Here is a 24965-nt window from a genome sequence, read left to right on the forward strand (position 1 = left end):
GTATTTATCGCCATGTACCTACATTAACTTTCATTAACGTTATGAAAGTCGACATACACGAAATTTCTGATAAATAACACAATTGTATTTTGCGAATTCTTAGAAATGATGTAGTCATTTTAACAGGTTATTTAAACGTAGTTTGTAAGAGTTTAACAATAATAAAAACGATTTATTATAGTTTATAACCAATTATTTACCTTTACATGTAACTTTGTCTTCTAGGAGGAAAAATCCAACATCACAGCTGCAAATAAAGCTTCCCTCCGTGTTAAAACAATTGTGCAAACATGTATCTGAAGTGGCCATACACTCGTCTGTATCTGTTAACGAAAATAGAGTATAATAATATATACAGCAAAACAGATTCTTCTAATACATTATAAATAAAAATGCGTTGTAACATTTATGTTTGACGAACGAAAACTGTCTTTTATGTAAAATATGGGGTCAGTAAAGCCAGTCTTATATTTGATTAAATAAAGGAACTTAAGGACTAATTGAAAAGGTAGGAGCAGTTGAGTCGAATGGACACATGTTCTGTGAATTTGCTATACTTAGATCGAATGGGTCCTTGCGAAAATGTACACATCTCCATTTTTGGTTGAAATGGATTTGGGGCATTTGTGGCACCTGATTAACCCCCAAGTAGCGTATTCTTCTGTTTAAGAGTAAAGAAATGGTATTGCATGTACGCAACATTGGGTGTAACTCCATAACGAGTTGACATCAAAGAGTTCAAGGCCTTTATATCTGTTTTGGATAATAAAGGGGACACAAGCCTAATGTAAATAGATTATATCAATAGTTTTAAAGTCAACAGGTATGCGAAATTAATATGTTTCATTGATCTATTTAAGCAAGAGTGATGCACAAATCATGCATAAATGCAGGAATGTTCGTAACACCTTTGTTGCGAAACTCCATGCATTTGGAACCCTTGTTGCGTAAACATCATCGACAAAGCAAGATTTTTGTTGTTATAAAAATATAAAGATAGGTAAAAAACACGAAACTTGGTTTTATGGAACCTGAACGATTACCGCTAATACCCTGTTCACAAGAAGGCTACGAGTTCCGTACAAAAAGGTTTCCAGTTGAATTTTTTACAAATCTGTTGGCGACCGTACCGACATTGGTGACTATCACGAGCGTCTTATGGATTGTTTGAACTCGTAGAGGCCTCAGGATGTCGGTGGAAATGTTTCACCGAGCTCTCAATTTATCTATGAGCTCGAAAAGATTTTCAAAGTAGTAAATAGCTCACAAGAGCCCCGTACGAGAGCCGCACGATATGAAGGACACCGCGCGGAGAACATGCTATGTTCGCATGGGACTCACAGGGCTTTACGATAGCAGTACGGGCTTCGCACGACTTCCTTAATAATTCATGATTGTACAGGAACATATTATAAGTCTGAGTATATTTCAAATTCCTCCAGATACTGTCGAGGCGTGATACTGAATGGACCCACATCGTCTCAGACAGAAAACCTGAACGCTCGGCGACCTTGTAGACGTACATGTTGGGTAAAGCTATGGTTGCAACGGCGCCTCCTGCTAGACCAGTACGATACCCTTATGCAGAAACTAACGCGGGAGTCCCGGTGAGACTTCAAAAGGATAATTCGGATAGAACCTATGATGTCGAGCTCCGGGATATCGTCGATATAAGGGATATCGTGCGAGGTACGGCCGGGATCCTTGCGAGCTCCGCATTACTTGTCTGCGATGTCCGTGCAGATAGCCTACGATTGCATTCTCTAAAGATCGTACGGGGCCCGTACGCACTGTGGCCATACTCTTCAATTGTACAGAGATCGCAAAGGATTCTAAAACTTGTGGACTCATACGATTTTTAAAACCGTACGGACAATTAACAGTCGTGTGCCCAATGTATAAGGTAGAGCATTGGTCTACGGATCGAGGGGCCGTGAGTTCGATCCTCGGGCGGGGAGTATGTTCCACGTGACAATCTGATAAACGACATTCTGTCTGGAATAATTGTTCCTCTACCTCTGATTCATGTGAGGAAGTTGGCATTACACACGAGAACAGTTGTACTGTAACAAATCCAAGAACACTGCACGCCGTATAACACTGTTAAACGGCGTTAACCCAACCAAACAAACAAGGCTCGTCGAACACGAAATGCCCCCATTGATGCATTCGTAATTGCACAAGGAACAGAAATTATGCTCACTGTAACACAAATTCCATTCGGAACACAAACTATGCAAGTGGTCAAATTTGAAGCTGTACCTTCAGAAATGGAAATAGGTCACTAGGTAATCTCAAGATGAAAGTTCATTTCAGTACACAAAACTATGCTGTGGTTCAAATTGAAGGCTGTGCTTGAAAATGAAGTAGGTCACTAGTCAAAATCAAGGTCAACTTTATTTGAACAAAAATATGCATGTGGTCCAAATTGAAGCTGTACCTTCAAAATTGAAAGTAGGTCACTAGGTTCAAGAAAAGGTCAAAGTTTTTTTCAGTACACAAACCTATGCATGTGATCCAATTGAGCTTATACAGAAAGTGAGTAGGTCCAGGTCAAAATCATGTCAACTCATTCAAGTTCATCTTGCACTCAAAAAATATAATGTCCAAATTTGATGATGTATTATGGACATGAAGATTCTAAGTTTTTCCCTGTATAAGTCTATATGATCCATATGACCTCTGGGCGGGCCATATTTGACCCGAGAGGATAACTTGAACAAACTTGGTAAAAGAACCACTAAATGATGCTACATTACAAATTACCAAAGCCATATCTTTGTGGTTTGGACAAGAAGATTTTCAAATTATTTCCTATTAAGTATATGTAAACATGTGACCCCCACGCGAGCCATATTTGATCCTAGGGAATAATTTGAATAATCTAGTAGAGGACCACTAGATGATATCATATACAAATATCAAGCCTAGCCCTGTGGTTTGGACAAGATTTTTCAAAGTTTTTCCTATATAAGTTTATATAAACCATGTGACCCTAGGTGGGCCATATTTGACCCCAGGGAAATAATCTGAACAACCTTGGTAGAGGACCACTAGATTTGCTACATACCAAATATCAAAGCCTAGGCCCTATGGTTTTGGACAAGAAGATCAAAACCATTTAATGTTCCTGCCAATGTAACTTGACTTGACCTATGACTCAAATCAATAGGGGTCATCTGCTGGTCATGGCAACCTAACTACAATTTCCTGTACTAGGCCCAAGCGTTCTTGAGTTATTCGAAACCATTTTACTGTTCCTGTCACTGTGACCTTGACTTTGACATACTGACCTCAAATCAATAGGGTCATCTGCTGGTCATACAAACCTCCTATCAACTTCGTGACCTAGGCCTAAGCATTCTGAGTTATCATCCGGAAACCGTTTTACTGTTCAGTCACTGTGACTGACTTAACATACTGACCTTAATCATAGGGGTCATCTGCTGGTCATTACCAACCTCCTATCAACTTTCTGATCCTAGGCCAAGTGTTCTTGAGTTATCATCCGGAAACCGTTTTGACTGTTCAGGTCACTGTGACCTGACCTTTAACTACTGACCCAAATCAATAGGGATCATCTGCTTGTCATTACAACCCCTATCAACTTCATGATCCTAGGCCAAGTGTTCTCGATTATCATCCGAAACCGTTTTACTATTCAGGGTCACTGTGACCTTGACCTTTGACACACAGACCTCAAAATCAATAGGGGTCATCTGCTGGTGATGACCAACCTCCCTATCAACTTTCATGATCCTAGGCCCAAGCGTTCTTGAGTTATCATCCGGAAACCGTTTTACTGTTCAGGGTCACTGTGACCTTGACCTTTAACATACTGACCTCAAAATCAATAGGGGTCATCTGCTGGTCATTACCAACCTCCCTATCAACTTTCATGATCCTAGGCCCAAGTGTTCTCGAGTTATCATCCGGAAACCGTTTTACTATTCAGGGTCACTGTGACCTTGACCTTTGACATACAGACCTCAAAATCAATAGGGGTCATCTGCTGGTGATGACCAACCTCCCTATCAACTTTCATGATCCTAGGCCCAAGCGTTCTTGAGTTATCATCCGGAAACGGATTGGTCTACATTCCGACCGACCGACCGACCGACAGACCGACCGACCGACATCTGCAAAACAATATACCCCTCCTTTTTCAAAGGGGGGCATAATAATTTGGTTATATTACTGTATACAATATACAGCTGCAATTATTTTGGGAAATATCACCTTTCTCCGTAATTTTACAAAAATGCATTTATCCAACGTTTTACTAAATGGAGGAATTTGCAACATCTGTGTACTTGCATGAGGAAAATAAACCCAAACGAGGTTGCTCCGACAGTTAAGGACAAGCGATTCAAATTCATCGGTCTTAACTACTTGGCCACGGAGAACCCGAGAAAATGTACAGTTAACAAGAGCTGTCCGTAAGACAGCGCGCTTCAGATTTTGCTGATTTGACAGTAAAATTGAATTTATGTCTCAGTATATATGTAATGATATTTTACTCATTTCTTACCATTACAAATATCATCTCCTTGATAGCCTTTCAAACATGTACAATTTACTTCACCATTTTCAACAAAACATGTTGATCGTTTTGGACAAGTCTTGCTTTGATCTTCGCTGCATTCCTGTTCCGCTGAAAGAACAAACGCAGCATAAGAAATATTTAGATGATACACATGAATATCTTGCAATGGAACAGTAGAACAATATGATATTAAGTCCACAATATAATAGTGAGGCCTATATATTTCGTATGGAACACAGTGAATCATATAGAATTTTAATGATATACTTGTATGGATTTGATACCATAAATTGTAAGATGAGCATTTGAAAGCATAGAAGTACAACACCCCTCACGTCCCCTAGCACCAGCATTACCAGCTATTACCCATGTACACTAAATGAAGACCATGATCCTAAAGGACCAGAAAATATAACAACACTGAATTCAAATACGGGGAGATTCGTTATAGCCGCCATACGGCACTTCAAGGTTGCTGTTTTGGTAGTTAAATACTCTGTAAGAATTCATTTTGAATCATAGAATGTAACTAAGAAAAATAATAAAAGACTCGTTTGGATGAGTCTGGTCATTTAATGTAGAGGAAAGTGCAACACCTCTCACGCCCTCCAGAATATGATTAACGGAACCCTATCACCAATAAACAAATTAAAGTAATCATCTAAATGCTAAAATGTACAATAAGAAACAACTCGATCAAATCTTCATCAGTTTTTATACATTGCATAAAATACATTTACGTTTCTGGAAAATTTATACTTGACTTGATTATTATATTTGATAAAAATACAAAGGAATGGACACATAATTTACACATTTGCGCACAAATTGTAAAATATAAAATTATGCTATGACAGAAGCAGTCACAGCTAAACAAATCGGATTAAAAAGTATACTCACGTAAACATGTTTTCCGATCATTTAAGCTAAGCCGGAAACCCCCCTCACACGAACATTTATAGCTTCCCACGGTGTTTTCACAAATTTGATCACAACCATGATTTCCAGCGCATTCATCAATATCTAAGATTAAAACCTTTCAATATATTACATGAAATCAATCACTTATTTGCACACATAAATTGTTATGAAATATATAGTCCCCATTAAATCTATATACTCTGACGGTGGTTGAGAACGTAAAAGGTCTGCATTTCTGCTGATTTTTTTTTTTATAAAATTTTGATACGCTTTTTTAAAACTATATAACTTATATACAGTAATTTGCTTATCTATCTCTTCGACATAATATAAGCTGAATTTGATATTTTGTTAAATTAATACGCATGGTTCAAGAAGACTACTGGTATTTTTCCCATTATTATGTTAAGTACGGTTTGTCACTTGGGTTGATTACAGAGCCGTATGCCAGCTGTACATTAAAAAAAACATGTTCAGATACGTGTTAGACTTACTCAATGATATACTAAGAAACACAAAGTTTAATATGCCTTGAACAACACAATTAAATGAAAGCCATTAAGAACTGATAGCCAGTGCTTATTAAGCAAGATTTCAACCGATACACTTGAAGAATAAACATTTCATTGTGCATAGACTGGTCATTACTTGATCAATATTAGTAGGGGTCCAATAGAAAATGCTACATTCCAAATATCTAAGGTTTGTGCATTGTGGTATAAGACAAGATGATTTTTAAATGTTTTCCTATATAACTCTATGTAAAACTAAGTTTGTCCAGGACTGGGCCAATTTCAGTCCTAATCCTTACCCTAGAGCGAAGTGACTCCGAAAATATCGAATGTGAATAGAAAGTTCATAATTATTCTAGAATCATATGCTGCTCATTTTTGTTATTCATAACAGAAGGACTATTTTTACATGTCCTGATTTTATGTGTGATGCGGTCACATAGAAATAGATGGAAAATTCAAACGACTTAAGATTGAAAATTAGTAGTGGATTTAGAGCTATATCCAGTTGCTAAAGCACTGGCTATAATTATCTCAAAGAAAATTTGCAAGTTTTCCGCCTCTCGTAAAGGCACCAGCTTCTAAGTCTACAGACTAAGGTGTTATAGTCTTAATAGTAAATGGTTATTACCTGAACATTTTCCATCCAGAAAGAAACCACGTTGACAAGAGCACGTGTAGCTCCCTTCTGTGTTGATGCATATTTGGTCACAGTCATTCTTTTTAATTTCATTACACTCATCAATATCTAGAAATACATTACTATTTTTATTGATATAAATAACATAAAATACGAAATACAAAGAGAGCAAAACGTGGATGCATGTGAGGCGTGTATGAAGATTATATAAACATCATGTTCCTAGTGATTAGAACAGGTAAATAGTTTTTGAACATAACCGATAATATGCATTCGTATTTTTTTAAGTTCAGTAGAGCGATGTAAAGATACATTAATTTTTTAAATATCATGATGTAAGTGGTGTAAAGAAAATGCACTCTTACTTGAATAGTAAACCTGTGATCTATTTCATGCACAGGAGATAGGGCTGGCTTTAGTCATGATGGCATATTGCCAACAGAAATTATTTAGATCTCTTGTTTGTGGAAACATATTATTTATTCTTATAAATTCTGAACCATTTATCTTTCCAAAAGCACTGCATAATTAATTGAATATGACAAATACAATTACACGTCTTAATATATATTGTAATATAATCGTGATGCTTTCGTTGCCTAACGCCTTGCACTGATTAAATTAAGGTATTATTGTCTTATTAATAAGCATATGCATAAAACTTGATTCCGTATCGTCAGAACTTCATGAGATCTTGTACAGTAATACAACATCGTAGCGTGATAAAAGGTTGTTTTTGATGAATACTTTGGAGGCTTTAACTTGCATTTTACATATCGCTGATCTAATTAATTTTTATTAGTTGAACAATTTTCTTTATACTCTAAAGTACATTATTATGTTAATAATATCATTGAAACTATAAGCACCTTGGCAAACTCCAGACAGGTTTTGATATCCTGTTCCACAGGAGCAAATGGCGCTTCCAATAACATTTACACAAACGGAATTTTCCTTTAGACATACAACTTGTTCTGTAGAGCATTCATCTATATCGGTGTCACAACGGGTACCCGCCCATCCTGGATTGCAAACACAACCTGTAACAAAAAAATGCGAATTCAAAATGAAGTCATATTTTATCATAAACTGAACATTACAAGATTTTCATATACTATAAATTATACACCTGCCTGTTTATAAGGGCCGTCCATAACACTTCTAACACCTTACTACTTAATCGTTGAATTTTCTTCAGGTGAGATACGACCAAACTAACCAATCGTAAACTGACTTGCATCCGCATAAACTATACTGGGTACAACTTTTTAAAGTGAGAAACCTCTGTTGCTTTCTCTCACATCAACATTATTTAAAAGTTATATGACAATTGTTAGCTTCAGAGGTTGCATGGTTACACTTGTATAAACCAGTCGAAAGCTTTCTATACAGTTTCCTTAATGACTGAAATCTACAACGCGACTAAGACTCCATTTTGCAGCTGCGTGAAACGACTGATTCAAGGCCAGCGACCTTTACCACTCAGCCATTGAGATTCCTATCGATACTCTGAATAATCATTGGTTGTAGTAGAGTCGAGACAATGTCTATGTAGAGATGCGACTGTTTTACATTCAGAGACCAAATTTTCAGTTTGTTTTTTCATTAATTGGGCTAATAAGACAAGTTTTACTGTGTTCTCTTATTTCTCTTGGCGTCATCATCTGATTTATTTTGTTAAATTTAATTATTACTTTTTTCAATAAACAGAAATTGACAAAAGTAGAAATTGAAAAATCAACATATTTTTACTTAACCTGTTCTCTTGTCACAATTTCCATTTAAACAACTACATGTCTGCAAACAGTTCCGTCCATAGTGGTAGTCGTCACATTCTGTAACAAAACGTGTTAATATAGTTATTTGCTTTCTCTATTTAATATAAAACTATATTACGACTTTTCACTGAGTAATTATTTTCGTATTTTATTTAATCTTTACTTTTAGGGGTTGATTCATTCATGATTTTATTTAATTTCCAGCTGTTCTTCAAGGTATAACCAACGTCTTACGGCTCATTGTGACGAAATAATGCACGGAGGGGTATCTAGGGTCTTCCTCCACACTGAAAGCTGGAAAGTAACCATATGACCTAAATTTGTGTAAATATATTTTTTTTATTTAAAACCTGTGCATGTTCGTCCGTCATTCTCCAACTGTTTACCACCTGGACATTCACACAAAAATGATCCGTCTGTATTTGTACATTTAGCGTCTTCGCTGCACTTGTTTTTATCCTCATCGTTGCATTCATCGATATCTAAAAGTAAATGACAGTCATACAGCTCGTCCAAAATCCACACTTAAATACCAAATGTATTTCGTTTATTTTTTTCTGCTTATCATAGTTTTTAATTTCTATCGATTTAAACTGATTTATCAGGAAAAGGTTATATAGTATCATAATGAGATTTTGCATGGAAAGATAATACTATTTAAAATATATCTCGGAACCGATTTATAGAAGGAAGAGTCATCATACAAGTGAAAGACATGTGCGTATGTGTGTGTGTGTGTGTGTGTGTGTGTGCGTGTGCGTGCGTGCGTGTGTGTGTGTGTGTTAAGCTTTAATACTAGAGACTTTACACATTTTGTAAAGAAATAATATTACACAGCAGAACTACATTTAGTGACAATGTATCAGTAAAATGATATTTCTGTTCCTGGTTTGACTCTAATAAACTGGAGTAGTTTGAAGAAATTAACTCAATATACATTTCCATTATATATGTATAAAGAAGAACAATTTCAGTTGTTTTACCAATGCACGATACACTGTCAGGTCCAAGAATGTAGCCACTTCTGCAGCCGCATACTGCATGGTCAACTTCTGGCAGGCAGAAATGCGAACAGGTGAGATTATACATGGACAGGCAAGGGTCTGAACCTAATGTAAAATAAAAAACGACTTCATTAGCCAGGTAGATAACGATGCAAAGACAATATGTACTTTTTGTAGAGAAGGTTACTGCCGTCTTAAAAAGAATGGCCCTATGCAGTGACTTGCTTAGATTTCTGTGTAATTATAAACAATGTCTACCTTCGAAGAACGGATATTCTTTTGATGTTACCTAACTTACATTGTTGATTAGTTTGAAAGACAATGTCTACCTTTATAGATAAGTTTTTACCTTTTGAAGAAGCCGTAAATATAATTTTAACTGAACTGATGAGTTTAGATTATGTACTATTTGGTATTGAATACCACTGTAGAATTTAAGTTTTGCACAATTCTCGAAGAATGTTCTTGACGTGAGAGTGCATCACAATAATAACCCAATACACTCTTTTATCTTTTCATCCTTCATACATGTTTTATTTTAAAACTCAGAGTGTGTTATTTCTGGCTTGTGTCATTGTAAACGCTAAAACAATGATTCATTTTGTTTAACTTACGTTTCCTACATGTTCTTCGATCATCGTTAATGCTATATCCAATGTGACAAAAACAGCTGTAACGGCCTTGGTTATTCACACATCTCTGTTCACAGCCAGATGTACCTAACTCGCATTCGTCTATATCTAAAATAGAATCGAAACTCATACAACAGTATTAAGTAAAATGAGCTTGAGACTAGAAATGCTAAAGCTTAACTTTAATTTAATTGCTCTTTCATTCATAACACATGTATATAGTTTTATATTGAACTCCAATAACAGTAAAAATAAGAATCAAATATTTTTATCTTAACAACTTAACGAGGATGCTATCGTTTCAAGGAAATTTGAAAGGAAAGAAAATGCAACTGGTAACGCACTCAACAACGGAGGTAACCCGAAAGAATCTTTACTAGAAATGTTTACCAGGTGGGCACATTCGAATGGTTATTTCCTGTGTAAAGGGTACGGGAATTTCCAACAAGTTAATTGCTAGACTTCCTCATAGTTATCCTCTATTCGAAATTTTAATCATAATGCTGGTTTGAATAATATGTTGATACAAACAAGTTATATCTTCAAAGGAGGCATTTTGGTAATTTTGACTACAGATTTGGTGAAACTACAGTATTACAATTCTTCGGTACTCCCGTAGAAAAATACAAAATAAATGTATCATTTTGAGGTTATGTTTCTATTAAAGTAATGATATTTAAGTATTTTATTACCCTTGCAAGACCATTTGTCTATTTTCGTGTATCCGTCTCTGCATCCACAAGAATAACCTCCAAGTGTATTTGTGCATTTCTGCATACAATTATTCAGCTGTGGATCTGAACATTCGTCGGTATCTAAAAGTGATAGATTCTATTATTTTGGACTTTCAATATTTTCTATAACATAGTAAACATGTTCCACTGAGCCAAAGTGCCCGTTACGAATATGAGTCTTAACCTTCGCATTTGTGTAGAATTCTTCATTCAGAAAGTCATCAAGCTGGCTTGCAGAATGTCGTTGTTTCAGATTGACGCAAGCACACAATTGAAACAGCGCCAAGATATGCACGCAGGGTTTCTTCAACCATAATAGCTTGGACGTATTCGCCACATGACCTTATTTGTATTTGGGGAACCTTGACCGAACACAAAGAACAAAAACGTTTATATTTCTTACCTGTTTCTGGCTTAGTTTTGAGTCACATTGATTTTTGCCTATAGTGTCTCTTGCAATGAATTAGCTAAGACGATAATGCTCGTGACTCAAAATATATCATCAGCTTAAGACAAAAGTCATGGACCAACCAGTGACTTTTCAGAAAACAATCAGATTTCTTAATCACTTTTGCAAGAAAGTTAATTTAAAATGTGATCATTCTATTCAACTCTTTTTTTAATAATGACTTTTGGTTTTGCATTAACAGTTTAATATTCAAACCAATACTAAGTCAATATTTTTGTTAAGCTACCTTTGCAGTCTCCTTCATCTGTTTTGTGAAATCCAGCTCTACATTCACAGGTGTATGATCCTACGCTATTGACACACATTGTTCTCGAATCATTGCACGCCTGATGGTCCGATTCACATTCGTTTATATCATCATTGCACCTATCGCCATACCAACCATCTTCACATACACATCCTTTAACTGGGTCACATCTATCCGCCCCTTGACCAGTACAAATACAGTCTTGTTCGCAGTTGTCTCCCCAGTGAAGTGCATCACATTCTTGAATTTAAAAGTATTTTATTAAACATTTCATTATCTTTCACAAACACAAACAGTCTGCTATTATTTTGTTTCTTTGCACTCCGTGCTTCCTGGACATTATATCGTATACTTAGAACTTACTTAGAAATGAAATGTCATTCATAAATGTTAATAAATAAAAAAAATATACATTTCCAATAAATCATTCTATAGTGTATGCTTAAAGGTTAACAATTTCTGCAAAGAAACTGTATCTTTACATATTTTTGTTTTTACTCTAACATAGCTTTTACCAGTATTTTAGTTAAGCGACGGCGGGGTGTTAACCTTACTAGTGTTTCTGGATTATGTACCAGTAAAAAAACTTTTCCACTTGAATCAGAAAAGGTGGCCAAATGATTTCAGACACAATGACTTTTATCATATCGTCGTGGAGGACACGCGCCCCGCCCTTCGATCGAACTCGCGACCCCATGATATTTTAATAATTAAGAACATTTTACATAAGAAGCATTAAACCTCGGTATAGAAAGATACTTCAAAACGTATTCGGCGAGGAATGTATTGTACCTGTGCATGTTGCAACCCCTTCCAAACGGTAACCAGTAATACACGTGCATTGAAAACTACCATTTGTATTGACACAACCTTGTGGACATATTCCTCTACCACATTCATCAATATCTGAGAACAAGAAATATATTTGAAACTGTAACGTATTGTCGTGTGCAAAAAAAGAAAAATAACTAGTAACATTTTTTACTGTTTTGTGGTGTAATTCTAATAAGTGAATAATTTGCAACAAATGTAAATTAACACAAAATACTTGCTGGGGTCCTTAAATAATTGTTATGTTTTGTTACAGTACATTTGTTGTTTGTTTTATACAGAACTAAAATGTGATCTGACAAAAGTATATGTTCAGGGATACCTTTGCAGTTTTTCCCAGTTTCGTCTAACTCATACCCGTCTTTGCAGAAGCAAACCGGAACAGTGTCTTTTCTGGTGCAACCATGTGTTTTTGAGCACTCAATCTTTTTCGAATTATCACATACACCGTCTGTAGAAAACAAAACATCAATGAAATTAAGTTCTATGCGAAACTTGTATTATTTCTGTCGAGAAATATACTAAGTTTTCAACGGAAAATTACACTTAGTCTACAACAACCTCAACTGCATGAATATTTGTGTATTTATAATTTTTATCTATAGTTGAATAATCTCGGGTCAGGTAATAGAAAAAGAAGATTTAATAGGAAAACTTAGAGATAGTTTTGCGTAAGTAGATATTTATGAAAGTCGTACCCGATATCTGAATACATGACCATAATGTTGTATTAAATCTATAACCGGCGTAACACTGGCAGATAAAGCCGCCTTGTGTATTATTACATAATTGGTCACAGTTGTGTATCGCCTCCTCACATTCATTTATATCTGCAAGAAAGTTGATGAATAAATCGGTTTGTGGCATGAGGGTAGATGTTTCATTGCTTAAAGATATTGAGTAAACACGCCGTTTGAGACATTCTGTAAATCCTCGACATGCTTTTTTAATCAGAATGTTAAAGAAATGTGATCATAATCACCATTTTTAAAATTGCAAATAATATTCTTCAACAGTAGTAACTTTACTCAATATAATGAAAGTGCAACGGGCATAACTGCTGTACCTTTGCATTTCAACGTGTCTCTGCTGTTAACTCTAAATCCATCTTTACATGTACACTCAAAACTTCCGTCTGTGTTTGTACAGTTATGTTCGCATTTGCCGTTGCTGACAGCACACTCATCTATATCTAAAACAATTACTGAGTGATTACAAGCCGCATTTCAGTAAATAATGAACGTCTTCATACGAACTTTGGATGAACTTTGGAACTTGAATGAAATTGATTATGTGGTTAAAACTTATCAATTTTTCCTGACCGATATCAACAAATAAGACGTTCCTTGATCATGCCCTTAAAGATGGCCATATAGAAATAATGATAATCGTGCTGGAAAATGGTTTTAAGTAACTGAAAGAAGACCGCTCCTAAGTGTGCATTTTGATAAATATTTGCGTACAGCCAGTATCTTTTTCAGCCTTGGAAAAAGAAAAATATCACAGTTACATAATCAGGTGCATATTTAGGGAGATTGATTTTTACCACTTTTTCATATTTCAGAAACTTTTAAACGATGGCACTTTGGTGAGACGCAGAGTTGTCATGGATTAAATGGAGATAGCAGAAGATGACGCATTGTTCGTGTTTTTCGTGTTTTTTTCTTTTTTTTCTTTTTTTAAAATGCTTTTATCTCTATAAAACAGGGACTAACAGTGTAGGAATTTTCAACAGTACGATTTGAGTTAAAGATAGAATTCAAACATACTTTCACTCGTTACATCTTTTTCAGTGACACTGTAGTTCATTGAGTTACTAGTATAACCTTCCAGGTCTGAACTTCTATTGGCTGTGACATTGTGCAAACTTTTATTCTTAAGGACTATTTAAGTGTTGTCATTATTTGGAGAATAGCCCCGAATGTGATTTTCAACATACCAATGCATCCATCCTCGCCGTCGTCCTCAAAGCCATCAGGACATTGCTCACATATATATGATCTATTTTGCATCTTTTGTTGTTCCGCCGTTAAGCTCGTGCAGCTTCTGTCTAATGAGCATGGCTTCGTCGCACAACCGTCAAACACTCGTTCACAATCAGGTCCTGTGCAATAAAATATTCCTATATTTATCACTTTAATCATTTATCCATTGCAGTGACTTAAATACGTGCGCTTTAAATCTAATTTTAAATACATTACGGCTGGATATGATCATTTGTTAAAAGCTGATTAGATATAGTAGGATAAGTTTTTTTAGCAAATTTCCTTTATCTTATGCAGTCCACCCGGACGTTCGTTTTAAAGTCACAATTAAGAGAGTTACAATCCTTTTACATATTATAAGAATACATTTCAACGATAGGTTTTATAAGAATAAAGGTGAAGTAGCTTAATTTGTTCAATCTAACAGAAACTGCGACAAAACCAGTTTTGAAAAACAGCATCAGACGATTTCATTTCAAATAACATGCTATTATATTACTGTCTACAGTATGGAAAATATAATAAGGCATTGTATCTAATCTGTTGTCGATTACAATTTGTTTGATTTAACGTTGCATCGATACAATTATAGGTCATATGGCGATTTTCCAGCTTAATTGTTGGCGGATGACCCCAAGTTCCTTTTCGTGCATTATTCTATCACGATCGAGTACCTTGGAAGAACCACCGACCTTCCGTAAGCCATCTGAATGGCTTCTTCACATCGCTTCCTCACACGAAGAATTCAACGCCCTGAGTGAAGCCTGATCCCACATCGTCGAGGGGCAAGCAATTATGAATCTAGTAATTCAATCGGACATTTAACCAGGTACCTTCATATTCGGGGTCACATTCACATGTGGAATAACGAAAGTACTCGTTTTCTCGTGGATCGTTCCTTGGAACACCAGTACACACACCATGTCCATTACACGCCGTACACAGTAATATACTCACAGAAAAATCCGGAGAAAGTCGACCGTTCTCGTTTTCTGCCGCTACTCTATGTAATGAAAAACATGGTTTACTTTGTTATTCTTTTCTAAAGTCTTTAATTTTGATTGCGTGTATAATAAGTATTGTATAATGTATCTTTCATTGCAATTGTGCTTGTGCTGCATGAAATACTTACGTACTTTTAAAAGTAAGTAATTATATAGTAGTATGTATAGAACATTTAGCCAACGATGAGAAAAAGAGGCTCACCGAATCGAGACAGGCTCATCTGTTTCCGGAACAAATGTAACAGTAGAAGACATCTGGTCAAATTCAGCGCGAACTTTGGTTGAATTAATGTGTACTTTATCACCAGCTTCGAAGCTTATTTTACACGTTGCACTCTGTCCTTTTGTCACATTAACAGTTGAACATCCTTCAAGTAACGGCACAGTCTCCTCTGGTATAGAAAATATCGGCGATGAGTATAAAAATGTTTTTCGTTTTATTTCATTCAGATCTATTATCATTTATATTAGTAGATATACATCCAGATTCATTCATATATTTTCTGACTTTTTCAACATGTTTTTCGTTCCATTTGAATTGAATATGGTACTTATATTGTTGTTAATGTTTATGGTCTCACTTCCAACCCCACTTCCGGTTTTTGTGGCCACCAATTTTCATGCTTATCCCTTTTTGCCTACCCTACCCCTTTCATCCGCTTTTTAACCAATCTCCATCTTTATATATTTCATTAAATCAAACTTTGCGACAATCAGTCTATTGATCATTTAACTTTACGTCTACATGTGTTTTCAAAGTCAAAAAAATCTTGTAAAAAGTTAAGAAATGTGTAGAATTGTAGTTTGAAGGAACATACATCTTGAGCTATTTTATTGGATAAATATGCTGATTAATCCCCTTTTAATGATCAAAAACTAGTTTATAATTCTCTGTAAAGGTAGTTACCAATTTCTTTTTTGTCTTCTTCTGCCTGCCCTTTGACCTGTTTAGTTTTCTCTGCAACGTTTCGATTCTCCGTGGAAACATAGTCAAATACACACTCTGTATTCTCGGGACCATTGCATATTTCGGTTGCTTTTGCTCTGAGCTTAGGGTCAGCTACGTCTAAAAATCTCGGTACGAACGAATTGTTGTGAAAATCAAAATGGGATTTCCCATCATCATAGACAAATGCGGAGTTGTTCGGATTTATTGTCCCTGTATACAAATATCTATTATGGTGATCAGTTTATTCAACAAAAGATCTGATAAAAATGAAACTTATCTTAGATTTAAGTATTCATTAAACTTCTGTTGTATATCATTTCATAGTTATATCATTACGATTTGAGCCACACCATGAGAAAAGTCAATAAAGTGCATGTGCGACCAGCATGGATTCAGACTACAGAAGTCTGGTCAGGATCCATTTCGAAGCCTATTGCAACTAGAGAAACCGTTAGCAAACAGCATGGATCCTGACCAGACTTCGTGGATGCTCAGGCTGGTCTTGAATCCATGCTGCTTGCATTTGCACTAACCTAAACGCTGGTTTTCTCATGGTGCTGCTCATATTCTTTTTGGCCTAGTGTATTACAGAAGGTATATGTATTTCAAATTATTTTTAAGTGATGACTTAAGAACCTCACATGTTTTTCCGTATTCAAAAATTTCTCTTTCCGTAAGGTTTGGCTTTAAGACCGTTCCATTCGGCATTGCAAAGTCATCACTTGGATCACCATTGTAATTTCCGAGAAGTCCTTTCGTTAGATTTTTAAGATTTTCAGGAACAAACGTGCTCAAAGAAAGCATTTCGACACCAATTGATATTATAAGAGATACATCTGGAAAGAATATGAATAATATAATTTTTTACAAGCAAGTTTCTTTCAAGAATATATTCATTTTATCAAAATGTGTACACATGATATATTTATAGAATAAATGTCATTTACAGAAGAAATGAGTATTGTTATTTAATCAAAATATCTGATATTAAGACAAATGCGATACAATACCGACGACCGTTAAATTTTGTCGTTAGATTAACAACAAAAAGGAAAGCGGTAATATTTGTTGCTTGTATCAGCTATATTAGATTTTTGGTATAATGTATCCCTGTCCTGTAAGTATATGTTTAAGTATATGTATTTAAATATGTGAAAATAAGATTATTAAAATGAATGTAATTAATGGGACCTGATACGTTACTCCATAAAAATTGCCCGTGAAAACAAATTCAATCTTACTACAAGCGGGGAAGAAGACGTTTACACTGCCATTTTGTTTAGAAATTGTCAACTTCTCGTCCTGAGAAGACCATGAAAATGGGTCAGTTTCATCTGTATTTGAGTTATACTGGTCTGTCAGATCCACCTTGTTTCCATACAAGTTAACTCCTGCAATCAGATAGCTTATAACAAAATGAATAACGCACATTTTAATATGATATTAAAGTGACATATAATTCAGAATTTATACTATTACTTCAACACTAATAAAAAAAACAGAGCAGGTTAAAATATGCTTCCTCAACCTAATAAAAGCTTGATCAATAGAACTTTATGGAATTAGATCATTTGCCTAAATGCAATGACTGGATCATAGCGCATTCGCCGGTTCACTGCAAGTAAAATGAAACCAATAATTTTACACAGTAGGCACATGCGAGAGAATTCCCAATAATGTTCAAGTCAGTTTAGAGCTTGTCTATAAATAAATGTATATGATATTATATCATGTACCAATACCTATATATACTTATTGCGAAAAATTTATATCTGTAACTTTGAAAAGTGTCATCAAAATGAATATTGTACAAGTTTCAGTACGTGTAAATTACGTTAATTCTCTCTCGTTCGCTGCTCTTATGGACGACTGTTTGAATTAAGAGGTTGCAAACAAGTCTCACAAAACGCCAGACATTGAGTAATTATTTTATTTGTTTAGTAAACCATATATTCCTGAACTTGTATTATTCCTAATTCACCTTATATGAAACAATTGTATGTACCCGTGATTGATTTATATACGGTGAATTAGGAAGAGTTCGAAATATGAGATATTACAATATTACAAAATTCTGGATAAATTTACTGATGCCCTATGTATTAAAAAGGTGTATCTCTCATGTTGAAACAAGATATCATGGATCAACTAACACAGAAAAACTGGGGTTCATTGTTAGAAGACTTTACTCTTGGGTTTCATGAAGAATGGTTATTTCAGACCGTTGGAGATCCTACGATATGTTTGTTTAATGTAGGACAAAGAATAAAAGATCAGTTCTTAGAAAATTTAAGGTATACTAATTATTTGATATTAAAAGGTCGTTAAATTACCTGTTCGTTCGTTATTGCGCTCGACATGTACAGATGTAGTATTTGAATCTTTCGCAGCAAACGCTGTAAAAACTGTGGCATCAGACAAATTTCCATTTCCTTTAATAGCTCTTTCTGTCCTAGCTTGCAGATCAAAAGAGCAATTGCCTGTGTTTATTTGTAAAAGTGTGTACTCTCCAAGCCCATTGAAAGTGAAATTCAATCCATCTAGTGTAGTGAAATGCGGATCTCCCCAGAATGTTCCTAATGAATTGAAAAGGGCAAGGAAAAATAAATTTGAACAGAAGAAAGTATTTACGCTTATGCTAAAACTGATACACTTCTAATAAACTTCATATCAGTACACGATACAAAAAAAATGATTCTTACTTTCTTAATAACCTTCCGCATCCTTATTTGTTGCAAAACTTAGAAACGAAAAAGAAATAATTTAAACTAATATGCCAATATTTACCAAAATTGTATGGTGATGTTCTATAACAGCTTCCAGTCGGTCTTAATTCGTAGTAGAGATTACAATATTTCGACAAAACACAACATTTTTCCTTTGGTTGGACATCATTTACTTTGTGTTCTAAGGGATGGCGTGGGTTATACAGCTGAAAACTGCCTGCCAGTGGTCTTTCGTATACCCAGAGCCAAGTTGTCAAATCGTAACAACAGGACTTAAATGTAAGAAAAAATCAGCGTGAGATAAAAGTACATGCAGCGGCAGATTGCAACTTCTTATCATCAAATCAAATATTTCAATGTCAAATAAACATTTATCAAGGTGAAAAAAAAGCAATCGGTATGTGTATTCAATATAAATTAGCGTTTTACGTACGTGTAATCTATATTTAGAACATATATGATCGGATTTCTCTTTGAAAGGTTGAGAGTAGTACAGTCATATATTTCCGAAATGCCTGAAATCTGATTCCTAACTTTATATGTAAAACGGAACCTTGATATACAATGATGCTTTTGGCACCAAAGGATTTTTCGATGCTGGATCATCGTTGGTGCAGGCGTCTCTTTCGATCCAAGCCTCGCATAATCAATCCGAGCAAAAAGTACTTGCAGATCAACTGTTATAGTAAAAAATTATTAATTTCAATACAAAATCTCAAGGGCATAATTTGTACACATAGACCAAACCAGAATCGAAACATAGCATATTAACCTTCCCATAATGTCCGAAGTTCCCCACGTGTAGCATATCAACACATTTATATCTTAAATCGTGGCGCCATCTAAATAATCCAATCCGCCAAAACCAAGGATCAAAACGTGATAAACGTATATCACACGGACATTCTGGCGTCAAGCTGGCAATGTAATCAAGTCTTTTCTTGTCTTTATGGTTCGCATTATACCATCTAATGCAGTCAACAGCATGATTGTCGTGTTGTTTAACTCGCGAATTCAGTGGAATAAAAATCAGTCCAGCTACATCTAGGTCCGCTAAAAAGAATGCACAGAATGCAACTAAACACAAAAATAGCAGACGCGGTTTGATTAAGTCTTTTAGTGGGGAAAAAAGGAAAAAGCGACACCATTCATAAATAATTCTGGATTATTTTTGAAGGCAAGCAATACGACAATATCGTTTTAGACGACAAGACTAATTCTATTTAACAAAACATTCATTATCTGATTTACAAGAACACTTTTACTCAAAGAAAATAATCCTGTCATATCGTGGGAATAATATCTAAAATTCGCATCAATGAAAATGCCAATATCTACTACACTGTAACTTCGTTATCTTATAAATGATATTTACTCCTTTTATACAAACATATATTGGTAGCAATATATTTCAAATTGACTAAATGTGTGAGAAGTTATAAACATGTTTTTATACAATTATTAAAAACTTTGCAACAAATATTAAGGCGGCATTAATCATTTCATTTAGTATATATCTTCACTCTATAGTATCCTGCATGCTAAATGAGGACAATACTCAAAACAGAATATGCTTAGTCAACAAAATTAATGTCAAACGTGACTTTTACTAACGCTGGATCAACCATGGTTAAAGCCAATTCGAAAAATGCCGTAGGGGAACGATCCCCATTTTAAATATCTGAGCATCAACAACCTGTTTGAATTCAAAATACGGTCACTAAGTACTCATTAGTTACTGCAAAGCCACCGCACACAACTCGTGTCATAACTGAAAATTTTATACTTTATAGATTACCTTTTTTGGCGGATAAAGACGTAAGCTTCGAATCCATCTGCAAAGCTGCATTTGTAAAAGAATAAGGATGCGTTTTGGTGATAGAATTTACGGTATATCCAACCCACACATTAGGACTTGTTGACAAGTTGTTGACCCATTGCATCATACCATTTCCATAAATATAAAATGCATATGTGGACTTCCCATTTGAAGTTAAAACCACTTGAAATGTAGATGTCTAAAACAAACAAAAACAAACGTTTTACAACATTTTAAAATATATTTCAATTTGTTGTTAAGTCACTGAAAGGCTGCGCATTTTTATGTAAATAACTGAAAAAAAATAGGAATCGAGTGTCCGTCCTAAAACATTAACTATTAAGAAATACGAAAGCATATCAACAAAAGGTATATTAAAGTCATATGAAGATCATAGTTTTGCCAAGCATGAAAGCTAGTAAAGTTTGTATATTGCAATGAGAAATGGTATGATATGTCTAAATTTGACTCATGCAACTTATAAAGTGGGCTGTATACAGTTCAACCTTTTTATAAACAGAATCAAAACATAAAAAATATAGTCGCGAACATCGTTCTTAAAAAATGACATTGTGTATTCAACTGGATTAGGTAAAATCAATAAATTGGCAAACGTATAGATAAATAATCTTATTTATTATGACTCAAGGTACCTTTGTTTTGTCATATCCACTTCCTATTGCTTTCATTTTGTACCATGTTGCAATCAAAACAAAACTAGCATCATACGAAGTAAGATTTTCAAATTTTTCGACGATAGTCTCTATGTACAAAATTAGGTCAGAATCCTTTTCCATTTTCTTATGTGAGTTAAGAATGTCATATGATCTGAACCTCAATAGTTCTGACTCCCTTTTATCTCTCGGTCCAAAGAATGGTGCGAGTATGGTCCTCTGTTGGCCAAGACTAACTAAGCTCAGTTTATTGGCAGGAGGTGTCGGGTAGGCAAATGGTGAATCAAAGCTAACAAGTCCAGACGCACAAACCTACCAATAGAACGGACTCTTGTTTATTTTTAAGTCATTTAACTAAATTAATGGTGTTACATATATATACGTATATGAATAAATACAATTATTTGACATTTTACGAATGCCTTCTCGGTCTGATATTTGCATATGTCAAACAGTTGATAAGATATTTTATGTTTGGAAAGATTTTGGAAATTAATTATAACTCTAGATACAAAATGTATTCAAATATTTCGAAGACATATTCATGTTCTTAACGATATGTTAAATACTCACATACAAATCTGTGTGCATCTTGTCAAACACCGGAAGTCCGGGCTCAAATGATACTTTCGGACCACAATGTGCTCTCTTTGATACCAAAATATCGCCCACGTCTTCACCAAATGGCATCAGGGGCACTGAAGTGTTAATCGTTTAGAAATACATTTTTAAACTTATTCATAATTTTGCTGACTAATACAACAATGGCAAAAAATATAAAAATAATTTTTAACCTCGGTATGAAATAGACACCAGTTATTAACATAAATGTCTGATAGCATAGGAGCCGTTCTGATCCAGTTAAACGAAATCAAGAGTACAAAGTGTTGCCATTTTTCAAATAATTGGTAACTTACTTGTGTCACATTTCTTTGTGCGGTCATCATAAATTCCAGTGGTACACGTGCAAACAGAGTTAATGCACTGAGAACCCGCTAGTAGACAATAATCTTCATTAATACAGGAACCACCGACGTCAGCTGAAATCGACAAAACGAATAATGATGTTGAGGTTTACGCATCCCAATGGATTTTCAATGTGTAAATCTAATGTAATAATTTCATGTATCAGTTGCAATTTTACTAGAGGCCTCCGTGGAGAGGACTTAGAACCACTTGCCCCTCACTGATGTGGGTTCGAGCCTCACTCGGGTCGTTGAATTCTTCATTTTGGGGAAGCCAACCCACTAGCTTACGGCAAAATAGTGGTTCTACATAGATGCCCATCCGTGAATACAATAATGCAAGGAAGGACACTTGTGGTCTCCCTTAATCCAAAAGCTAGACTGTATACATACGAGCTATAATTGTGTCGGTGCGATGTTTTAAAAGATTATAATTATTCACAAGATGTAATAAAGTTTTATTTGGATTTGATTTCTTCATCTGAATAAGCAACATATTTTCAAAGCAAACATTAAATGAATGCTAGGATAAACTAATGTCTTTTAAAATATAACGAAGGTCGGTAGCGTGTGCTTCTATAGATCACTGCAAATAGCGTTTGGCGATCACTCACATTTAACAACACATTCTGGGGTATCGTTACTCCATTCTCCTGTTTCTCCACATATGGAATTCTCTTCGCCAACAAGCAAGAATCCTTCATTGCAGCTAAATTTTATTTCATCGTTGTATTTTGTCCCCTGAGAATCCATGGTTCCATTCGTAGGTGCCGAAAGAGATCCACAATCTTAAACAAAAGACATCAAATTTAAAGCAAACATCAATGTGCTGTACAACAATGCTAACTTACCACTTACATATCCTCATTACTTTTTGCTTAAATTAGACATTATATTAAAGTATATGCAGGACTATGACATAAAATATCGAACATTGCTACAACCAGTCGATCGCAAAAACACCTTGAAATCAATTTACTGCGCCAGGTTTAGAGCTAAATGTAACTGTTTTCTTTCATTTAAGATTTAAGCAAATGGGTTTCATTGCCAAATTCTTTTCCGCGAAATTGAATTCGGCTAATGATATCATCAATGATGAATTTCTATCACTTCACTGTTAAGATATTGGTATTTGCTGTTGTCATTTCGAAAAATTCATCTCTTTCAGTCCAAAGTGTGCTAGTTTTATAATTATTATGTAAAAGAAATAACAGGCATGTTAGCTCTTTCAATCAGTATATTTTACTTTTTAAATTCTAGATTATGAATAAGAAGTTCATTTACAAGGCTAAACGTAAAACACAACAAAGTTATTATAGACTTGATACAACTGACTGTGTTGGTGGAACGTAACACACTAACGATTTGTGGCGCATACTGTATGGTAATACTACATCATATGAACATTGGACAGATTTCAAGTTACAAATACTCATCATTAATGATACAATATTTACTTAACTCTGCTCCATTCTGTTCTGTTCAGCTTCACGGCTTTCCACACCGGACAATACTAAACTATATTATGACATGAAACCAAATATAGACCTACCAAATATCATACAAGTTGTATTGTCACTCCACACACCTCCAGCTTCACAAGTAATCACATTGTCACCATAAAGTTTGTACCCGGTGTTGCATTCTATTTCAGCGTAAGTTTCAAACACATAGATATCTGTACCGTCAGTTTTAGATATTTGCCCATTGTCAGGCTTAGGGTTATCACACACTGAATATATAACATATGCAAATATAAACGGTATATATGTTTCCATTTTAAATAAAATCTTCAATTTTCAAACAAAGCTCCGAGTTTGTAGAATAAAAGATGCAATTTATGCAAGTCTAAATCTAACTACACGGCAATTTTTTCTCAATGTTTCGCATAGGCTTATGTTGGGTAATTCAGGATAAAATGCTATTGCTTAAAAGATACTATTGGATGTATTTAAGTGGTACAACTTACCAAAATGGAAACAATTTACACGATCTATCAATTCTTAATTCCTGTATGAGAAACATCAGCCATTCAAAAGCATGAAACTTATAATATAACCCTTTATAACCTTTTTTTGCGGGCGACTGATGCAGACCCGTCCAGTTTAAGCATATCTGAGAAATAAATCCTATCAAGTATAAGAAAGCATACTTGTATTTCGAGAAAGGCCTAATCAAGTTTACGTATCACCTCATAATATACTTACCGTATTGCGTCTGATCAAAGAATAATGTTTACCACGAAATAGAACTCAATGTAATTTAAATCCAAATGGCGCACTAGCAATGAGTCAAAAAAAGTAAGTATTATCAAAAAGATGTTTCACGTGTTTTCTCTCCTTTCATTTATTTGTGTTTCTTTGTTGTTGTTGCTGTTACTGCTGAGAAAATTCAATTCTTCGATCAATATCTATATTTATGGAAAATGTTGATTATTATTCTAGCAGATCAAAATCTTGTTTTACTTATTTGACATGTTCTGGTCCATTAATCAATACATTTTGTTTATTTCAGCAATGCACCAGACGC

The 24965-nt window shown here is 34.9% G+C and overlaps 1 protein-coding gene across 5 annotated transcripts in view; it reads right to left on the reverse strand.

Moving 5' to 3' along the window:
* LOC123542089 (uncharacterized) overlaps positions 1-24965 on the reverse strand; it is a 226890-nt gene that overhangs the window by 78289 nt on the left and 123636 nt on the right. For all 5 annotated transcript variants that reach the window (XR_008368553.1, XM_053530951.1, XM_053530953.1 and 2 more), the window contains exons 25-54: positions 23989-24168; positions 23051-23224; positions 22389-22511; positions 22045-22169; positions 21451-21783; positions 20777-20996; positions 19751-20031; positions 19040-19250; positions 18586-18828; positions 17494-17643; positions 16894-17088; positions 16211-16462; positions 15506-15695; positions 15133-15302; positions 14254-14418; positions 13381-13506; positions 13013-13144; positions 12637-12765; positions 12276-12389; positions 11463-11723; positions 10726-10848; positions 10016-10141; positions 9381-9506; positions 8748-8879; positions 8377-8454; positions 7489-7659; positions 6611-6727; positions 5447-5569; positions 4532-4654; positions 201-323 (exon numbers count right to left, since the gene is read on the reverse strand). Coding sequence is in view for 4 of the 5 variants with exons in the window: in XM_053530951.1 (XP_053386926.1) it covers positions 201-323; positions 4532-4654; positions 5447-5569; positions 6611-6727; positions 7489-7659; positions 8377-8454; positions 8748-8879; positions 9381-9506; positions 10016-10141; positions 10726-10848; positions 11463-11723; positions 12276-12389; positions 12637-12765; positions 13013-13144; positions 13381-13506; positions 14254-14418; positions 15133-15302; positions 15506-15695; positions 16211-16462; positions 16894-17088; positions 17494-17643; positions 18586-18828; positions 19040-19250; positions 19751-20031; positions 20777-20996; positions 21451-21783; positions 22045-22169; positions 22389-22511; positions 23051-23224; positions 23989-24168 (5016 nt within the window). In the remaining variant the exon portion in view is untranslated. The remainder of the gene's footprint in view (positions 1-200; positions 324-4531; positions 4655-5446; positions 5570-6610; positions 6728-7488; positions 7660-8376; positions 8455-8747; positions 8880-9380; positions 9507-10015; positions 10142-10725; positions 10849-11462; positions 11724-12275; positions 12390-12636; positions 12766-13012; positions 13145-13380; positions 13507-14253; positions 14419-15132; positions 15303-15505; positions 15696-16210; positions 16463-16893; positions 17089-17493; positions 17644-18585; positions 18829-19039; positions 19251-19750; positions 20032-20776; positions 20997-21450; positions 21784-22044; positions 22170-22388; positions 22512-23050; positions 23225-23988; positions 24169-24965) is intronic.

Source organism: Mercenaria mercenaria, chromosome 19 (genome assembly GCF_021730395.1).
Source record: "Mercenaria mercenaria strain notata chromosome 19, MADL_Memer_1, whole genome shotgun sequence".
NCBI lineage: Eukaryota > Metazoa > Mollusca > Bivalvia > Venerida > Veneridae > Mercenaria > Mercenaria mercenaria.